The following is a 21,210-nucleotide window of genomic DNA, read 5'->3' as shown; positions in this document are numbered from 1 at the left end:
AGAAAAGGAAAGAACAGAGACAGAGACAGAGACAGAGACAGAGACAGAGACAGAGACAGAAACAAAGACAGAGACAGAGACAGAGACAGAGACAGAGACAGAGACAGAGACAGAGACAGAGACAGAGACAGAGACAGAGACAGAGACAGAGAGCAACAGTAGTGGGATCGGACCACAAACTTCAAATACATAGTTTAAAAGTCAAACAGTTAATTTGATTGCGCTTTCAATCCTCACAAGACATCAATGAATTATGAACAAAACATAAACTCATCACAAAAGGTGCCCTTCATAGACAGCAGCTGTTTGTACTGATAAAACACATAAAACTGGGCTGTTTTGCTTCTCTCTCTGAGGAAACATGATAATATTATGATTCATGCTATATTGATTGTTGGAGGCTTTAGCGGCTTTGCAACTATTTAAGGCCAACAGAGGTTAGAGAAGCACAAGTTCCTCTAACTGAAACAGTTGTGCAGCATCCATCCATCCATCCATCCATCCATCCATCCATCCATCCATCCATCCATCCATCCATCCATCAAATTCCTAACATGAAAGTGAGTTTCGCATTTTCATTGGTGACTACAGTCATTTGCATAAATAGCAGTCTCATTATTCACAACAGTGTCACTCCTGCTGAGAACACGTTCAACATTATCACTTGTACGATGTCTAATAATACAATACAATTGTGACCCAGAAAATGAATATTTTCCATCTTTCTTTTCTTGACTGCCTGTCCTATTTTTGGAGACCGGACTAAACCTTGACTCTGACATTCAATCTAAGGCACGTCAAATCTCTTCCGTCCAGAGCTGCACGAGGAGCTCCAGCGTGGCGGCTTTTCAGGACCTAACAAGCTTCACCATCACATCATTAAAAAGCGAGGTAGCATGCAGATCAAGCACTGCAATAATCCGACCTGTCATCTCCCAGCTGAGCTGAAGAGACTAAATTGACGCATGCCATGTCACAATGCCTTTAAGTGACAGCTGCGTGATACACCAATGGGGATATTCATCTTGCTGAGCCCCTTATAGAAATTCTCTTGGATGAGATGAATAGTCTTTTCTGCCTCTGCAGAGCACTGGAGCATATATAGGTTATGCTGTAGGTAGCCAAAGGTCACGGCACGACGCTTGAGTGCACCGCATTGAAGTTCATTTCCAAGATCATCCAACCTGATGCTTGAGGGTACTCCATGCATGTTCTACGTTCTTCCCACTGCCCATTTCACAGTCTGGACCTTTGCAGAAGGCAGAGACATGCTTCAGATTGAGCTTCACGTTTTTGACACGGGGAAACACACCTGATGAAGAAACATGTTCCGGTCATACATCACAGTGCAGGTAGAATCTGCAGACGTACACGGACCTCGACACAACAGCAGCATCTGAAGTGCTGCAGCCGGGTGGAGGCTTTTGTGACTGGATCCATTGATTAAAGGATTAATTCACCGATAGCTAGTTAATCCGGTTAAATATTTGCTTTGAACGGACCTGGCTCCTTATCAAAGAGGATAGATTTGCATGTGACAGGACATGTGCACACTTCATGCACCCACACACGCATGGGCGTTCCTAAATAAGTATGTGTCCACGCTACTGTCCTTCTCATGTCATTTGCTTTTTATGTCACACTCTTGTGTTTTTTTATGTTATTGCTCTACAGGCCTCACAAATTGCCTCTCGGGGATGAATAAAGTGTTTTGAAATGAATTTCAATCCAATCACACAGGGTTAAATCTCAAATTAACCCCGTCTGAGTCTGGTGTGACCGTGTTGAAAGTTCACATTTAGTTTCATGGTACATGTCTGTGTGTTTCCATGTGCATCATCTACTTACTATATTTTTGGTGGCTCCTCCGCCAACCTCTCATGAAGCCCTATCTCCTAGTGTGCATAAAGATCTGTCCGTCCATGTGTCTGTCCATTAGTCTGCTTAGTTCCTCATAAAGAACGTTAGGACTCTTATGGATTGTGCAACTTTAGTATTCCCATAAGATTATGACCTGCTAAATAAATGCAACAGTAAGTTTCACTGCACAATATTGCTTTCTGAATCAGCAGTGAGGACCAGAATGCAACAACAACAATGTTTTTAAATAATGTTGTTCTTGTGGCGTTTATATACATGGGAATTGGAAATAGACCAAACATGTAGAAGTTGTCCAGGATTTTACCTCTTCTGGTGTCTGCTAACTATAATGTTGGTGTTTGGAGTGACAGTAGCTTGTATGATCCGGCACGCGGTGACGGTGTGGCGTAGCGAGGAGCTTGACGTTACATTTGTTGACCGTCAAAAGGTCTGTTCTCACACAACTGTGGTAAGAGCTGTCCGTGGTCCCCTCTGACTGTACCACACAATATCACAGAATTTACACCTCAATATAATATACCACCACGATTGCTTGTTTTTCAACCGGTGTGGCAAAAAAACGACAAAGTGTATCTCTGTCTTTATTCAGAGAGTTAGTTTTATACTACGGATCATCTCATAATACAATAGGGATTCTCCAGCAATCACAAACAAAGATCCTTATAATGCTTACGTGTGTGTTCCATCAGGAAGATCGAGTCCTTTCATGTCCTATTTTTATCCTCAAAAAAAAAAAAAAAAACATTCCATTTTTTTTATTTTGCTTCATCACTCTCTTCCCACGCTGCCAGAATCAAACCGTTTTATATTCTGATGCCTCTGCTTTTATCCAGTCATACACTCGCACACTTTTTTTCCAGAGCCAATCAGCCTCTGCTCTCTGAATATCTTCAAGTAAAGGCCATTCTGTTTCCCAGAGTCTGTGGTGTGCAGGCTTCCCCCCTCGTAATCAGCCCTTCATCCTTCAGCCAGCGGACATGAACCAATTTATTCCAACACCACCAGTATCAACTAGCCCTCTCAGTAAACAATGCCGGCTCTTCAAAGATAATAAATTTGGAAAATATCTGAAAAGGTCATAAAATGTAACATCCTTCACCAAACTGCCTTCACACCAATTTGAAATGCAGGTGTAGTGGTGAGCACGGTCTCCTCATGGCGAGAAGGTCCCAGGTTTGATTCTGGGGGCCTTTCTCTGTGAAGTTCTCATGCTGAATATGTGCATGAATATGCCTGCATCCTCCCTGCAGTCCCCGACAATGTGTTTGGGGCCAACTGGTAACTCTTGTGAGAAGTAACTTGTGAGACATTCAAAATAAAAGTTTCAGCCTCGGACAGAGTGTATTAAAACAGTCATTCAAAGTTAACATCGGCTGGCCCTCATGTTCGTGTCAGAGCATCCAATATGGTCTGAATTACCAGAACTTTACTTCCTGTTGTGCCTCCAGTATTGCTGCTTCTTCTCAGCATGGTGAGAAGTTCACAATCATTTCCTCTGTGCACTTGTAGCTCCTCTCCAGGCAATCAAGGAGACGTAGTCCTGCCAATGTGGGCGATGACCAAGGTTGTGCTTGTCACTCCAGGCGAAACAAAGTTCCTCGCTGTTGTTGCACACGCAGCCCACAGTCTTTTCATTGTTTATGTACTTTTTGTCCTGCAGGACTGTGTTCGTAAGATAAACAGCTTTTTGTTTGTGCATTGTGGCCTTCCGCCACTGTTCTCAGCAAAGTTTTCCACATGCAGAAAAGTGCAACACTGACCTTGAATCTGCTGAGGACAAAACTTTACTTGAGAAGCAGGAAATATATTTGAATGTCCGCGTGTTTTTGCTGCCAAAACTTCAGCGCTGAGATGTCACAACAAAATACCAACCTGAGTGGGAGGGTGGGGAAAGTTACTGGCTGGATTTCTGCACCTTTGCAAGACTTCCACTTTCACATATCTGTATTTTACAGTGTGTCTTTACTGTTACTTTTCACTGATATTCAGCCTTTTATAATACTTTATAGATGTTTGTGTTGAGGATATAAGATATATAAAACTGAATGAATGAATGAAGGAATGAATGAATGAATGAATGAATGAAAACGTAATTATAATAGTGATTAGTGTTCCTCAAGTATTTTCAGCTACATTACACCAATGAACAAAATACAATATATTGCAATACATTTAGAACAGAAGGAAGAAACGAATAAAGGAGAGAAGGAAGGAAGGAAGGAAAGAGAAAAGTTGATATTCCGTGTATTCAGAAAAACTACAAATGTTGAATTTTTTCAGCCATGAAAATGTCTACCTATGTATTCCCATGGACTAAGAAAGCATATAAAACATTCCTCACCAGGTAAAGGGCTTTATCATAAGAGCCTCATGTTTTTAAAACAGCTAACTAATATCTTCTCAATTATCATTTTTGATTATTTGACTGAATAATATTGTGCGTCCCTTCAAAAGGAAAATAGATGACAATTATTAAACATAAATCAAAGCATAAATATGCCAATAAAATCTCCCCACAACTACCTCAAACTACGTTGTTTGTCTAATAATGCATCATTTCTGAATAAGTAAAAAACTCCACGAGTAAAAAGTCAAAGTGAGATTTCAACATGAATCATGGCAATCAAACAATATAAACACAAAGCAGGGACATTAATGTCAGTCCAGAGTCTCCTGACCTGCCCACAGCAGCCTGATGACATACATAACCATGACTGTGCCATGTCACAAAGATTTTCATAACCGGCACGCACACACACACACACACACACACACACACACACACACACACACACACACACACACACACACACACACACACACACACACACACACACACACACACACACACACACACACACACACACACACACACACACACTCACGCACACACACAGGGCCCGACGGGGGCTTAACGTGCCACACGACATGGTTTGCATGCCAGAGTGCAACTGGAGGATGACAATGAAACATCGGTTCATTAATCTAACTTGAAACCGAGAGTGGAAAGGACAGGAATTTACATTTGGCCATGATTTAAATAACAGTGCATGACATTTTAATACAAGCAGACTCATTTTGTTTTTGTAAGCAGACACCAGCGATAATAAATACATTTTTGCAATCTTTCTTTTTTTTTTGCGAAAAGGACAAACACGCAAAGAGGATGGAGGATTCCACCTCCTGCTTCTCCTCCTCCTGCCTCATCAGTGCCTTTGAGCAAAGCAGCACAGAGTCATTAAGCTGCAGCTTCTCAGCATATGACAGCACAATGTTTTAGTGGTGATGCGTTCTCCTGGGGTTTTGTGTGTCTAACCTAATCTCCCCCTGCTACCATCCCCTCGGCGGTTAACAGAGGAAAATGTGGAGTTCATCTGTCTAACTAAGACTTTAAGTGCAGCGCGGCGGTGAAATTAAAACTTAGCACTGTGAGACATTTTGAGGTGAGGGCCTGTGAACATCCTGCTCACTCGCAGGCAGGGACAGAACCACCAGGCTGTTCCCATGAGACATTGCTCGAGTAACACCGCTGCTCTGCTGTTTATGATCTGAAGTGATTTGTCATTTCCTCCAGAGATGCTTCCCAACCAGCGGGGCCGTTTTATTTACGCCATCCGCTGAAGTGTGGCATTTTACGCTGACGGATCTGCTGTGAAGCCACCGTGCGAGTGAAGCTAAGAATAGCTGATGGTGGCGGCGGCGGAGGCAGAGACGCCGGTCCAAGGTTAGACTAGGACACAGGAAAGCAGGCACACAGGACGGAAGACACGACTGAGTCAGACGGCCTCGCAGCGGCACTGCTGGGATGTCTTTGACTGGACGGTGCACGCACACACACACACACACACACACACACACACACACACACACACACACACACACACACACACACACACACACACACACACACACACACACACACACACACACACACACACACACACACACACACACACACACACACACACACACACACACACACACACACACAACTCGTCTGCAGGCTGGTGTGTGTGCTGCGGCCACTACCCAAAGGCACGCCACACACTGGAAGAGCGGAGTCAAGGGCAGAATTAGAGCTGAGCTCACTCACAGGATATTCTGGATGAGGTTCAAGTAGGTAAATAACAACGACAACAACAAAAAAAATCACACACACATCAAACAAACATTGACTCAAAGGTCAGAAGTGCAGGAAAGCGTGCACAGGCAGAGACCGAAGGCCACTTTTCATTTCATATCATCCTCACGACTCTGAGAGTCCGTCCATCTCTGTCTGCACCCACAAACAAACAACAACAAACTAAGTTAGTTTAAAACTAAGTCTATTGCAGTAATGAATATAACACAAATCACTGCTATTTCACAATTTACACCTAGAAAACAGATAATAACAACTAATCATTTGTTGCTTGTTTTTTGTGGCTCGTAGATTTTATTGGGTGAAAAGAAAATGCACAATTATTATGTGTAACTTGCAAAACAAAACTACCCTGATATATCTTAGTAGACAAAATAATAATTGTTTTGATATATTTTAAAGTAACATGCCGCATCAAGGCAAAGGTCTGAAACATGACAGTGTTTGTATGAGTATCAGTGCAAAACAGTTTTACATTTTTATAGATTACGTTATATTTAAGCATATATAGATCATTTGGAAGCAAAGCAAAGATACAAAAGACTCCCACATATGGCCCCTGGCTCAGTAAATAGTTAATGTCTGTGTACAGATTTTGTTTTGTTTTGCGCCAGATTGTCTGAACAGTTGCTGCGTCATATTTTTGACACATTTTTGGTTGCTCGCAGATTTGGAGATTTTACACAAATCCTGCGGGACAGTGTGAAATTAAACTGTGGGTACCAGTTTACAGCGAGCTCTGATGAGTAAGGGGAATGTCAAAACATGATATAACAGCTCATGTGAGTGTTGTGAGAGAGAGAGGGGGGGGGGGGGGGGGGGGGAGAGAGAGAGAGAGAGAGAGAGAGAGAGAGAGAGAGAGAAGTCAAAGAAAAATGAATTAGAAGTGCTTTGTGTTCGTAACGCGAGTGTCAGATGAAGGATGTGAGAGTTGATTGAGAAGGAAAATATTTTGCAACCTTTGGCTCAACTCGTTTTACAGATATCAGGTTCAGTATCATAATGATCAAAAAAAAAAAAGTGCAATGCACACAAAATGTGTAAATAGCACATTTTGAAATGTCTAATTCTTTACTCTCAGAGTTTTTCCATTACTTGTATGAATTTAGTTCAGGGTACTTTAGTAACACACCGCTAATAACTCATCATGTGACTCAATCAAACAGAAAATACCTTCATGTGACTCAGTCGGCTGATTTATCTTTTTTTTCACATCCTTGTATTCTCTCTCTTCTTAATATTCACGGCCGACTTCAATAGTTAATCGTGGACAGCATTTAAATTTGTTTTAATCTCCTCTTTGGAGACCTTGTTTTACATCTCAGTGAGCGCCTCTATTTTTCAGAGCGTCTGCGCCGTCACACCTGAGTGCCGCCCAGAACAAACTGAGCACCAGCAGGCCTCCTTCCCTTCTGGGCTCGTGCTGCAGCCGCGTTGTTGCGACATGGCGAACAGCCCGTTCTGAGGAGCAAGAGTACCGTCAACACATGGGTGGAGGCTTATGAGCACGACTGATGCTTTCTGTCACTGCCGGTTATCGACTGCACCCCACAGTGTGCTTACCAGTAATTGAGGTGGGTCAGGGTCGACGCCGTGGACAGCTTTTATGACTAACCTTGAGTCATTGGTCAAAACAGCGTGTTTGTGTGTGTGTGTGTGTGTGTGTGTGTGCGCGCGATCGTGCGCGCGTATGTTCCTGTATGGTGGTGGGGTGGCACCCTGATAGCACATAAACCAGTGGGGTCTCATGTGTCAGCTGGGAAATCAAGTCCCAATACGGAGAAAGCAAAACACTTTGAGATGAAGATACGTAAAGTGCAAGGTTACCTTCAGGTTAAGAGAAGGGTTTGGGTGAGGCAGGTAACAGAGTGAGTCTGGGGGGAATGGATGAAAGTCAACGCAGTGTCCCCTGAAGGCATAAAAACTACAATATTATTGTGGCCTTGTGGGGACTGAAATGTATCTCCACACTCATAGTTGTTGCCCTTGTGGGTACAAATCTCACGTCCTCACGAGGAAAAATTGTACAGAAATTACAAGATGAAAACATGTGGAACTGTTACTCTACGGTTTGGTTTAAAGCAGCGTCAGATTGAGCTGCACACAGAATATAGTATGAGTTGAACCAAGTCCAGAACACACTGCCCTGTGTGTGTGTGTGTGTGTGTGTGTGTGTGTGTGTGTGTGCGCGCGTGTTTGTGTGAGTTACCCCTCCCCCCCAACAAATACATTTTTTCATTAACTGTACCATACAGCAGTAATTGTATGGGTTCGATTTCTGTGCAAATTGCGCGGCGGCGTCATAACTCAAAGAGATTTGCCACATTTGAAGGTTTATGGCTCTTTGGGAGCAGATGCCAACACCCTCTTATATGTTATAGTCCTTCATTGCGCGCAGCCATCCATATTCATAAGGTACCTGCAGAGGGTATCATAATCTTTCCTCCGCTGCTTCCTTCTTTTATGGTGTTTTCGTCAGACTTAAGCAGCAGTGCTGGATGTCAGCGAACCACACAGGAACCACGGTGGATAAGGGTTTGTGGGCTCAGACTTCATCAACTCCTCCAGCTCGGTTTAAGCTGTTGCATTCCTGCAGATTTCCTCTCCCTTATTTCCACTCTTTCTAAATATATATCTGCCAGAAACAAAATGACACATCGCCGTTTCGCCTGTGCTCCTGTGCTCCTGTTCCAGTCTGGACTAATGACTTACAGCTATTTATGGCTTATTACTTAGATTTTTTTTTTTTTCTCATATTGTTTCAGGAGGTTCTTTGCCTTTTTTTTTTTAACCATGAAGATGTGTTTTTCCATTGTTGCCAGCATAAAACAATTTCCGTGAGGTTCAGTAAATATGAGAAATGATACCCCTCAGGGTTATTTTTATGTCATATCCTCTACTCACTCACTTGCTTGTTAGCCATGTGCAAAAGTGCTGGTGGAAATAAAACTGTCAGCAACAGCAAATGACTGTGAGCTCACAAGCAGTAGATATATAGACACAAATATTTATTTCAGTCTTAACCATCTTTACTGGGAGGAGACAAATAATTTAAAGTTTAATTTATGTCCTTGTTCACACATTGTGCTGATGTGCACACTTAATAGGCTTATATCATGAGGACAGTTTAGTTTTAGTTTAGTGTAGAGTTTCTTTTCAAATTTGGATATTTCATATTTCCTGATTAAGAATATATATTTGTAACACTTATTCTGCAATAGATTACTTTATATTGTGGGATCAATATATCTCATATATCATATCTTGTCTTCAGTCTGTTGTTAGTCTCAGTTTATTTCAATTTATACTGTTTGATCTAATCCTAACTCTGTTTTATGTTTCATCTTAAATCCAAACTGCTTTAACCAGATTTACATCGCATAATATTAAAATTTTTGTAAAAGTAAAATGTACAGGAGCCAAAGAAGAAGAATATTCTAATATTGGTATTGGAAGCCAAATAATGACAGATTAAAAGTGTTTTACCAACATTGTTTTTGATGTTTGTTTTGCCCACTGTTATATGGCGCTTTTTAAAAAATAGCGACTGTTACTGTAGTTACTGACCTTCTCTCAGGGTATATTTATTGTCAGTCTCGTGGTAAGAATGGGCATTATTCCTGGAGTCCTGTGGAGTATGGAGCGCAGGATTGGCTTCTAAACCGAGATCAATTCTCTGACTGAGTCATTGCCGTAGCTCCCCACTGGCCTGCTGCAATATAAAATCTGATCGTTGATGTTCTGGGTATCCTGGATTACTGTATTTCTGCAGTGTACAAATATATTACTGGTATCAAGGGAATTGCAGGATTCAGGGCTTTAGGACTTAAATCAGCTGGTGTGACTGTTTGTATAACAAAGAGAAGAGAAGGACCCAAGCTGACAAAGCAAAGGGAGTCATGGGAGAACCGAGGAGGATGACACGGAGACACTAAACTGAACCCAGGCAGGGATTAAGAGCAGAACCTGAAATACATCAGGAACACAAAACAGAAAAAACAAGGCAAAAAAAAAGACCTATATCAAAATCAGCACCACAGCAGCTTCAGCCATTATTTTCTAGGTCAGCACAACAATAATCTGGTGTGCAGCACCTTTAAAGTCATAATTTGACAGCTTTATAGCAGAAGAGGGCAATCAGAGAGACCATGCAGGAGGGGCACAGTTCTGTCTGCAGAGCACATTTAAAAGCAATAAATACTGAATAAGGTGCTTTACAGGGACATGAAATACTGACCGGATGAGAACATAATCATAAATAAGATAAAATCATAAATGCAGCAGCTCTGCACAGGGAGGCTTTCATGTTGATTATCAGTACAACAGAAAATAGAAAAGGATTGAGATGTGTTTGAATAGAGACTTATTAAAGATTGCTACAGCGCGAAATATTAAATGGTTAAATGGCGTCATTCTACAGTTTCAAGACGTGTCCACTATGTCAGTTTAATTGGCGACTCTGCTGCACAGTGGAAAGTGGTTAGTTAGTTACTCAGTGTGTACTCTGCCTTCACCCATCAGACACCGGGTGGATAAAGCAGCATAGAACATGGATACATACAATTTGTGACACTACGTTAAGAATACATCAGCACTACAGTATATTTAACTGATGACGTGTCCATGGTGACGCCTGCCTTTTTGCTGGATTGAAATAAGCTTCAGTCGCCCGTCACCCAGGATTTGGATGATTTGGACAAGGATATTTTTTTTTAACAAGCTGCATGAATTGTGGTTTTATTAGTGTCACAGTTTATAATAACATTAAAATGAACAATATCTGTGTTTGACATGCTCATTTTCTCATTTTGAAGTCACAACTTTATTTGAAACATGAAGTAAAATATTAACATGGATGTTTAAATGGAGCAATTATATGTACTTAAAAAAAAAACCAGTTGAGCTCAAATGTGCTAAAACTAAAACGGTTAACTTTTTTTATTACTATTAAAACATGGAAATTGATATATACTGTATCTTAACTTTCATTTGTAATAGTCCAATTAGTCCTGTAGATGGCAGTAAAACTCTTTCTTCTGTCTGTTGGCCGCCGTGATTTTCATGAATGATGTAGTTCAGAGATCTTCAAACAGGAATTGAATGAGAAATAAGACTCGGGTATCTGACAGTGTTTCATACAGAAATATCAAACACGGATTTGCATGCAAAGTGGTTGGAGCTGCTTAAAAACGTCTCAAAGGTTTTATTCTGGCGGGCAGAATAATTATGATAAGATCCACTTTAGTAATATTTTGAAGCAAAAATTACTTTGAGCTGTCAGTTAAGCAAACACACAAAATCAATTTAGCAAGTAGGGAAAGTTAATTAGAAAAATAACAGTTGGCGCCTTTAAGATAAACATAATGGATTAAAAAAAACAGCCCAAATAAACAAAACAGATGCATGTCTAATCTGGGAGAGAGAAACAGAAGTTAAAACGGATTCCTTCCTCTCTGTGTTGGTGGGAATCATGGCAGGAAAAAAAAGAAGGGGTGGGGGGGTGGGGGGGGCGTCATTGTTATGTAATTCCCAGCATCCCTCTCCACCTGTTGCTCGGGATGGACGGCTGGCAGCCTCGCAGCTTGAAGCACAATGGCGTGAATAGAAGCGAGTGTTGGCGTGACCGTCGCCGCTCTCGGCCCGGCTCCTGGAGAAGCTGCACAGTTGGTGTGGAGGAGAGTTTCCCTCCTCCACAGTGTTGTGCAGAGAACAGGCAGAGTCCCAAGCTGCTGGACGGCAACATGCCTCCTCCAGGTCACTGCACTGCTCTGTTTGGTGCATTTCATGTTGGGCTTTGCAATAGTTTTTTTTTGGTTTTTTCATGTTTACTCCTGTATGACTAAGAATAAACTGAATCGGCTTCTCAACTGGAGAAAAATAATTAATGTCACAGGATCCAGTCAGTAGTAGAAAGAAATTACTACACAAGTGAGCTCTTAAGTCTGTAAATGTCAGCGCATGTTGATAATGTACGATTTCAGTGGTGTAGTGTTCAGAATTCTTGCCTCACCACAATGTGTGATTATGTTTGCTCCTTAAGTTTGTTAAAACAGTATATAATAATGCTTCAGTGGTCACACCAAAATGTTTTTAATTTACTGTGTTCATTGATATGGACCAGCTGTCAAATATGATTAAATACTGTATTTAAGGTAGTGTAACAAGAACTCCTGCAGTTATTGGACGTCAGTTCATAGTGAAGAATTTGGGATTGTGGTAGTCGAGGGACGTCGGGGTGATAGTTCAGTTTGTTTGTAGCTGTGAGGTACTGATTGCTCTGCATCATCCAGAGGGGAGCAATGGAAAGTGATGCCACTGTCTTGAACAGGAATGCCTCAACATATCTTAAAACAACAGGGTTCGAGGAGTGATGTCGTTTTTTTGGTGCTGAGTTGACTGTCTTCTGATGAGCTGCTCTCTGCTGCATACTCACTATCACCAATTAATGGTTTCCTACTAAGATACTCTGGTAGTGGGGTTGAGTGTGTATATTTATAGCTCTTCAGAATCCTCCATAATTAACCTCGTAGCTGGTTTTGTTAAAGCACCTGGTGAAAAAAGCTCAAGAGGAAATGAACTCTGAAGTGGTTTGTTTTCGCCAGAAGAAACTTCTTCCCAGTTATTGACAAAAGCGTTCATGAATGGGACCTGCAGAAGAAGAATATAAACAGGATCGATACAAACAGGCTCCATGGACTCAGTTCTCAGCTTTTGAGATGTATTGACTGAGTGTGAATGAAAGGAGGGGTGGCATGTGGAATAGGAGAAGGCCCACGTTAAATTTGAAGAAGTAAACAAGCACAGAGGAGTTTTCAGCAATGCTCAGTGAATCATTTCGGATTAATTCTGAGAGACAAAACAGCAGAACATGAAATTATATCTTCATTAAACAAGGATAACATGCAATACATTACACAGGACTGGCTGTACTATATATATTTGTAATGTTGCATCATTCCCTGGAAAAGTATTTTGTTCTCATCATGTAGGAAACATTTTAACACAAGAGCCATGAACCAAATAAATTAGAGTAAAAACTTGATTAAAACAGATTTTTAGAGCAGCGCTTTGGTCTCATTCAGTAAAAAAGAAAGAAAAAAGAACCATGTTCAAGCTCTAAGAGCTCTGAATGTTTTACAGACTATAACATTTTACTGTGAACAGCTGCTCAGATTCACATTCATCAACTGACAAGTGATGTGCAGACTGACACCAACACATGGATACTTACCACACAATGTCTGTGTCGATATCGACATTGAAGTGACTATTTTTGGATAAGCATGTGTTTTTCTCATCAGATAAAAGCTATTACTCTAATTCAGTCCCGTATCCCTCCTGGTTGGCATAGCTACTTTGTCTTCATTGTTTAATTAGTGAAGTTACTACAGCTCTACACCTGCTGGAGCTAAAGATGATCATGTCAGAAATATTGTTTCTTCTGGTGTGTTTTTTTTTCTAAAAGAAAATACTTTTAACTGCTTTCTCTCACACTTTAGGATTTTGTAAAAAATTATTCGTATCACGTTGTGTCAGTATATAGAATCACAGTTCCGGTTTTCTTTGTATCGAACAGTAAATGTGATCAGTGGTACCACGCACACAAAATCTTATTTGACACTCTTGATTAAACTTTATTACATCAACGACTGATTATATTCTGTTTTAATGACAATTAATGATTGTTGTACACTAGTAATTTATTTTTTTTATATAATTATTTATTCTCAAAAATGTAAAAGAAAAATTCATGCTGCCCAAATAAATTATAATATATTATAATATTCTTTCTCCTGCTGCGATCTGAAGCTTTCCCCACAGGTGAGTCTCGCATTTTGATAACTGCTATAAAGATTTCACGGTTTCCAAATTGATGTCAACATATGTCATACATCCGATTTCTGATAACAAACATTCCCAATTAGAATTCCACAAAGGCTGCTGCTGATGAATTGAAATTAGTAGGAGGATAATAGGACGATTTTTAGTTCAACCAGATTTCAAACATACTATCTTCATCTAAAATTGCTGATGTGTCCCATGTTACATCATCTTGGTTAAAGTTTGTCCCATCAGTGTTGTGTTCACCTGATCAATGGCTTCCAGAATAAACTACTTCTCTGAACAGTGGTAATACTCTTCTACACCGAATGATTTCATTCACCGTAGCTGTAAAACATCGGAACTCAAAGTGTTATTAGCCTACATTTTACGGTTATGGCTGTCAGTTGGGGGAGGTCTGCTTTATAAAATGTCACGATGGGCTAATCCCCTCGCATGCGTATGAGAGCCAAAAGGAAGGCTAAAAACCGAACCGCCATCTGTCCAACAGATACAGTTTGTTCTGACGGGAACAGGGGAGCGCGTCACTTTTTACGCACAGCTCGACAGGCGGATTTACGCCAGAATCTGAGCAGCTATTAATCACTCTGCGATGCTTTAACGAGCAGCTCACTCTTGCACTGATTTTGGTCATTTTTTTAAAGCGGGAAAATACTTTTCCAAACACGTAAAGTCAGTAGAGTCTTTAGTTTCTTCGTGCGTAAAACCGCTCCCGTGCGCCGGGGAGCGATACGTGCATTGCAAGGTATTTTCTTTCTTTTCTTTTAAATAGAATATTTGAGCTTTTTCAAGGAACGATGGAAAACTTCACCGTAGCTCCAGAACTGAACCACACTTTGGGAGTCTGGGTGGACTACAGTATTCAGTACAAAGTGATCAGTAGCCTGCTGCTTTTTGTGATTTGTGCTCTGGGAATCGTCGGCAACGTGATGGTCATCCTGGTGGTACTGACCACCAAACACATGAGGACTCCCACCAACTGTTACCTGGTGAGTTTGGCTGTGGCTGACCTGATGGTGCTGATCGCGGCTGGTTTGACCGCCATCACCGACAGCATCTTCGCGTCCTGGGTGTTTGGCCACTACGGATGCCTCTGCATCACCTACTTCCAATACCTCGGGATCAACGCATCCTCGTGTTCCATAACGGCGTTCACCATTGAGAGATACATCGCCATCTGCCATCCGATTAAAGCCCAGTTTCTGTGCACTTTGTCCAGAGCAAAGAAAATAATTCTGTTCGTTTGGGCTTTCACTTCAGTTTACTGCGTAATGTGGTTCTACCTGTCGGACATCCAGGAGCTGGTGTACGACAACATCACCATCATCACCTGCGGCTACAGAGTGCCCAGGAAGTTTTATTTACCCATTTACTTCTTCGACTTCGGCGTGTTTTTCGTGCTGCCGCTGCTGCTCTCCGCGGTTCTGTATGGACTGATCGCCAGGATCCTTTTCCTCAATCCGCTGCCCTCCGACCCCAAAGACAAGAAGAAGGACGGACAAAACAACCACATCGCCAACAAGAACACCAGCTGCAAAAACTCCCGTCATTCTAGCTCCACCGCCACATCCCGCAGACAGGTGCGTAATGAGTGACCCTGGAAATAAACCTTCCACCCCAGAAACGCAAAAAACCAAAACGAAATCAACCCATCAAAATCTTATTATTTCTTGACAGGGACAGAAAGATATTTGACAGCTGATATCCTTGCTGCGGTTGAACAGATGAAATCATGTTTTAAACACTATTTAAAAGATCAATGAAACTTCTATAATGGTAATTCCTCCACTCCAATATTGTCAATTGTGCCACTAATTATATACTGAACAGACAAAACTCCAATAAAAAGATGTTAGTTTTAAGTGTACATGAGCATAACTAACCTGAACAGGTTTTATATCATAACTTGACTACATCAAGGTGGGTACTCATGAAAAAAATCACGAGTCAGAAATTAACATAGTGGATGATTAGAACAAAGACAACAGTTGAAAATACAATCCAATTGAAATAATCTTGAAAAATAACTACAGAATACTGAAGATCGTACTTGTACTGAAACGAGGATTGTTGGCGAAGTGTAGAGCAGCTTGCAGTATATCTTGTTACATGAGCACAACCCACTGACTCACTTCAATCTCCAGTACTACAAAAAAAAAATATATAGAATGAACAAACCAAGAAAAACATATTTAAAATGACATGCACTTATTGTTAAGCATCTTAAACCACCAAATATAGATGAAATAGATAATCGATCATCAAAATTACTTCTAAATCAATTACACACGCAGCAAGAACACTACACGACTGTGTGGCCCCTCTTGGATGGATGGATGGATGGATGGATGGATGGATAGATTAAAAATTTTTTTTTTTTGAACAGGTGAACATTACAAGGGGGGCAGGGATGTGTCAAATATTTATTAGAATAAAAAAGAAAAAGTGCTCCCTCCCCCTCATATATTATTTGTAAAGTGATCTATTCATGGATATACCCCCCCCCCCCCCCCCCCCCCCCATCCCCAAACACACACACCTACTCCATTCCCCACCCCCCACCCACCCAAAGATTGCTCTTGAAAAAAATCTTTATTTCATTGTCTTGCCCAACGGTTACATTACCACCCAGTTTGTTTTGTTTTGATTTATGTAACGCCAGCTGCATTCATAATTATGGAGGCGTTGTCGACCTTTTGGCCTCTTGGAGAGCCAAACCCAGCCAGTTCCCTGAAAGGCACTAACCTGCCTCCACCTGGATGTCTACACAAAATCCTGAAAGGGAAAAAGTGAATATTTGGAGGAGTACTACAGAATACTTCAAACTAGCTCACAAATCCACATTTCTGGTTTGTGCTCATTCCTCTAGTTTGCCTCACAGCTTCATCACTTCCTGTTTCTAATGTTTCCCACGGTAGGTGACCAAGATGCTGGCCGTGGTGGTGATCCTCTTCGCTGTGCTCTGGATGCCGTACCGCACCCTGGTGGTGGTCAACTCCTTCCTGGACCGGGCCTACCTGGATGCCTGGTTCCTTCTCTTCTGTCGGATTTGCATCTACCTCAACAGCGCCATCAACCCGGTCATTTATAACGCCATGTCTCAGAAGTTTCGGGCCGCCTTCCGCAAGATCTGCCGCTGTGGGAGGAAGGGTTCGGATAAACCCGCCAGCTACAGCGTGGCCCTCACCTACAGCGCCGTCAAGGACACGTCAATGGTGGAAAGCACTGATCACTACACGACGGAGCTGGAGGAGCTCACGGTCACCGATGACCTGCTGTCCGAACAGAAAATGATGTTCCAGGACCCCTGCGTGTACGGGAAGGTGGATTTCAGCAATGCCTGAGACTTTTCACATCAGACACTGAAGACTGTAAAACTGTTGCTTAATGGAGTGTGTTAAGTGGGAATATCATCTCCAGAGTGCCTCCTGACCTTTTTGAAGGCAGGCGGCTCTCGCTGGAGATGTAAACACATATTACAGCCGAGGATGAGTAATGGGGCGGAAAGCTGCTCACTCTTCATGGAGAATGATCCCGGACGTTGTAATTCCACAAACACCGACAGATAAGCTCTCTCTCTCTCTCAACACGCAGCTGTTATCTTATCTTGCCCACATGGTATTATGTGTGTGAGTTAAGTGTGTGAATCCAACATCGTGAAATGTGAGGCGTTGTGCCACACACCCGACCAGCGCCACACTCAGTTCAGATCTATTCAGCCACGGTGCGGTGACTCTGATCGGCACCAAGGGGTGACAGATAAAATCTGAACTCACACACCCAGCTGCCTCTCACGCATTGATTATTTACCCACACAGCCGCCGAGTGACGCTTCAAACCAAAGACAAAGCAGAAGCTGAAAGAAGGAGGCACCACATCTGATGTGGAAGTGTGGGATTCGTGTTTTGAGTCACCACTTTCACATCTCTGAATCGACTGCGGGTCGTTTTCTCACAGCCTCAGACTTTTAGAGATTGGCTGAGAGAAAGGAGATTTGTTATCACTCTCAAAAAGAAAAAGAAAAGAAAACTCTCACCTGGTGCAGCTTTATAAACTGCCCCCCCCCTTCTCCCCCACCGCCAAATAACGGGTGAGTCACAACCGGAGCCTTCGCTGACGAAAACAGGCTTCATTTTGGCTGTGAAGGTCGGGCGTTCGGCCTCGAGTGAGACGTGATGGTGAAGAGAGAAATAGAGTGAGCAGGAGGGGGTTGAGTTTATCGACGCTACGCTTGGTTGTTCTTACCTGCAAAGACGAGTGTTCACTGACAGGCAGGAGCAGGAGATGTACAAAAATACTGACTCTACCTTGAACTCAAGTGCCAAAAGGAAGTTCATAAGATGTTTAATCCTGATTCAAATGATGCATATTCTTCATAAAGAGGTTATAAGATAGAAACAATGACTTAATTCAGAGTTGTTTACTCACCTGCACCCCTGTAGGTACTGTGTAGTACTGCAGCTGTGTTAGACTTAATAACATACGTTGCACAGATATTGGGGGGAACTGACCACCAGAAATGGGTCCAAGAAAGGACGACATAACAACTGAAGGTGCTACATTCAGTCAACACAATAGCCTCTCATGAAATTTGATTAACAAAGTCATCATCAACAAAAATATAATTTTTGATTACGTATTCCTGTTTCAGTGCAATAATTGTCTTGAATAAAATCCAAAATAAACAAATAACATCAATAAAGTGTCAGTGGAATGGTTGAATACAACCAAAACATGGCCTCACAGGTACTTAACATGACATTCACACTTAAATGAAAGTTTATGATTTCACTCAAATTCTCATGGGACAATTCTTTACATGGTTGTTTTTGGTTTTTAATTATTTATTTATGTTCTGCATCTCTCTTTGTAAATGGAAAGAAATAAAAATATATCCTCAAATATTGTCACAGGGTATCAACAATCAATATGTGTGAATGTATTTACTTTGGGCATTAAGTGCAGGAAGAGACAGAAGAAAATGGTTTCCTTCAAATAAAAACAGCTATGACCCCCCTTGTTAATGTTAATAACATGGCCATACTTCATCTTATAAGTCTTTTGGAAATATGCATTATCAGAAGCGCCTACATGGTTAAACGCAGATTTTCTGTTTTCTTTGCTGGGCAGCAGTGGTTGTAAACCTCCGTGTCACAGACTGTGTACGTGTCGTGTTGCAGACATTGTGGTGTAACATAGAGTTTACTGACGTCATTTAGCTGAGCATCAGTGTCGGTGATTTCAAAAGCTGAAGCACAGTGGATTTGGTGTTTCGTTCTGTGTTTTGTATCATGTGAAGTTTGGATTTCACAAACCGCTGCTTTGCTTGTTTTTGCTTTGACTTGTGAGAGCAGTTCTAACACATCAGTGGCTCCTTGTGAATTCCTGAGCCGGAGGAAGACGAAGCTCTTCCTGAGAAAGACACTTTCATCGGCTGAAAGTTTTTGCTTTGAATTGTACCGACGCTGTACAATCCTTGATTATTAGTACAATTATGTGCGTATGTCTTGTGTAATTCAAGTGATTATTTATTGTGCCTCTCCTGACGGTCAGAGGTTATCTGTATATTATCAATGCCATTGTTGCTTTCATTATTGCACATTAAAACTATAAATATTATTTAGGTGTACTATTTGGAACCTGATGCTTTGGTCTCGCTTCTTAGACTGATGTGATACTGTGAGTACTTTCTTGAAACACTTCATTTGTACACTTTGTCTTTGTGTTGGAAATAAAGATGGTCCTGAAATCATAGAAGAGGATTATTCTTTTTCCATGTGCAGTTTAAAAGCTAACAGTGCATCTTATTAAATTAAATAAGTTGCAATAACTTCAATGTTGAGGAAAAGGTGAGGTCACTCATTTGCATGAATGTAATTTAACTTTTTTTTTGTAAGTATTAAGATTGCAATTCCAGTGAGTTTCATCAACTATTTATCTTGAAATTGACTCAATTCTAATTTGCAGTTATAGTATGGCTTAATCGAAATTATTAATTGCAATAATGGCCTTCCAAATGGTACACATTAACAGCTTTGGGTATTTTCGATGTTTCATTTTTCAATATTATACTGTCCCTTATGAGCTTTAATGATCCTGCAAATGTTTGACTAAAATTCAATTTTCAAGTTGTTTTTTTTTGTATAATTTCCAGTTGTACTTGTTTTACTCGCGAGATAACAAGAAACAGTGTAATTACTCAAATATCTGTTGAAATGAAGTTATTAAACATGAATGATTGGAGACTGTTCTTCAGTGGTTTGAGTTGAACTAACTCATCAGGTTTTACAGTGTCGCTTTTCTATCGTTTATTTTCCCCCTGAAAAATCTTAGAAGTGATAATTAGTTTCTCTGACCATAACTCCTCACAAACACCCACTCTCAGCAGAACTGGGCTTCACTCAAAAAGTAGGCGGGAGAACAAGCATTTATTTTTTTTTAATATCAAGTGTGACATAACAGCCGCTATGAGCTGCATGTTTTCGAAATCTCCAATAAACACACCTGATTCGAATGAGTGGGGATATAAAGAAGCTCCCGTAACGTTTCATGTCGGGTTAATCAATAAGACTCAAATCCACACACGCATTGGAAATGTTCATAATGACATGGTCTCTTGTTGGGGCATGAACACAAAGCATGCTGGACAGCTGCTGTGACGTTCATTCACCCTCCACAATAAAGCAGCGAGCTGGACTGAATGCAGCACAAAGCACGTGGGAGGATAATAGTGTATAAAACTTATCAAAGAATCAGAAGGCAGAAGCAGATATTCCTCCGTTTTCACACACGGTGCTTCTGAGGCCCGACACATCCAGTGTTCGGTTCTTTTAACGATCTTCGGTACGTAATGCATCCAGACTTCTAATGGAAAGCAGCACAGTTTGACTGGCAGAGGATCAAGATTTGTGTCAGACCGTTTGCAGTGTGCATAGTACATGCAGGATGCAGCACATCAGCCAACCAGTGACAGTTTCAAGTTATTTTTACTGAGAATCCGAAACCTGATGTTCTGTTGGCTCCCAACTGTCAGTACCTCGTGTCTCGTCTCGAGGGGGGTCGACGCCGCATCACCCGGGTCCTGGCAGTTTGCAAACAACATTCCTTCAGGAGGACGAGCCTCCACTTGCCTCCACAGTTGTCAAAGAGGGGTCCCTGGAAGTCCCTGCCCTTGTCCGTCCCTGCTCCTGATTGGTTCCTGGGTGACCCTCGAGTCCTTCATCCGATGACGTTGCCTTGAGGGACTTACAGCCTCCTACTTCTTGTTATTCCTGTATCCCCCTTGTATGTCTTCCCACATAGTTTCTTGTGTTTCTGGTGACTGAAGTTTATTGTTTACGGTTCTG

General features: G+C 41.5%; 1 protein-coding gene across 1 annotated transcript; it reads left to right on the top strand.

The window, feature by feature from the left end:
* The first annotated feature begins 14,352 nt into the window (after positions 1–14,352).
* Positions 14,353–19,616, top strand: trhrb (thyrotropin-releasing hormone receptor b). The gene is made up of 2 exons (XM_080485748.1): positions 14,353–15,444; positions 16,783–19,616. Exons 1-2 carry the CDS (start codon positions 14,662–14,664, stop codon positions 17,206–17,208), a joined length of 1,209 nt encoding a protein of 402 aa, XP_080341874.1. The 5' UTR covers positions 14,353–14,661; the 3' UTR covers positions 17,209–19,616.
* The last annotated feature ends 1,594 nt before the right edge of the window (positions 19,617–21,210 follow it).

This window comes from Lipophrys pholis (genome assembly GCF_963383615.2).
Source record: "Lipophrys pholis genome assembly, chromosome: 17".
In the NCBI taxonomy this organism is placed as follows: Eukaryota; Metazoa; Chordata; class Actinopteri; order Blenniiformes; family Blenniidae; genus Lipophrys; species Lipophrys pholis.
Note: the sequence above shows the minus strand (reverse complement) of the source record. Positions and strands in the feature narration are given on the sequence as shown.

Coding starts and splice junctions, on each gene's coding strand:
- trhrb (XM_080485748.1), top strand. CDS start 14,662: ATGGAAAACTTCACCGTAGCTCCAGAACTGAACCACACTTTGGGAGTC. Junction 15,445..16,782: donor CCGCCACATCCCGCAGACAG/GTGCGTAATGAG, acceptor TTCCCACGGTAG/GTGACCAAGATGCTGGCCGT.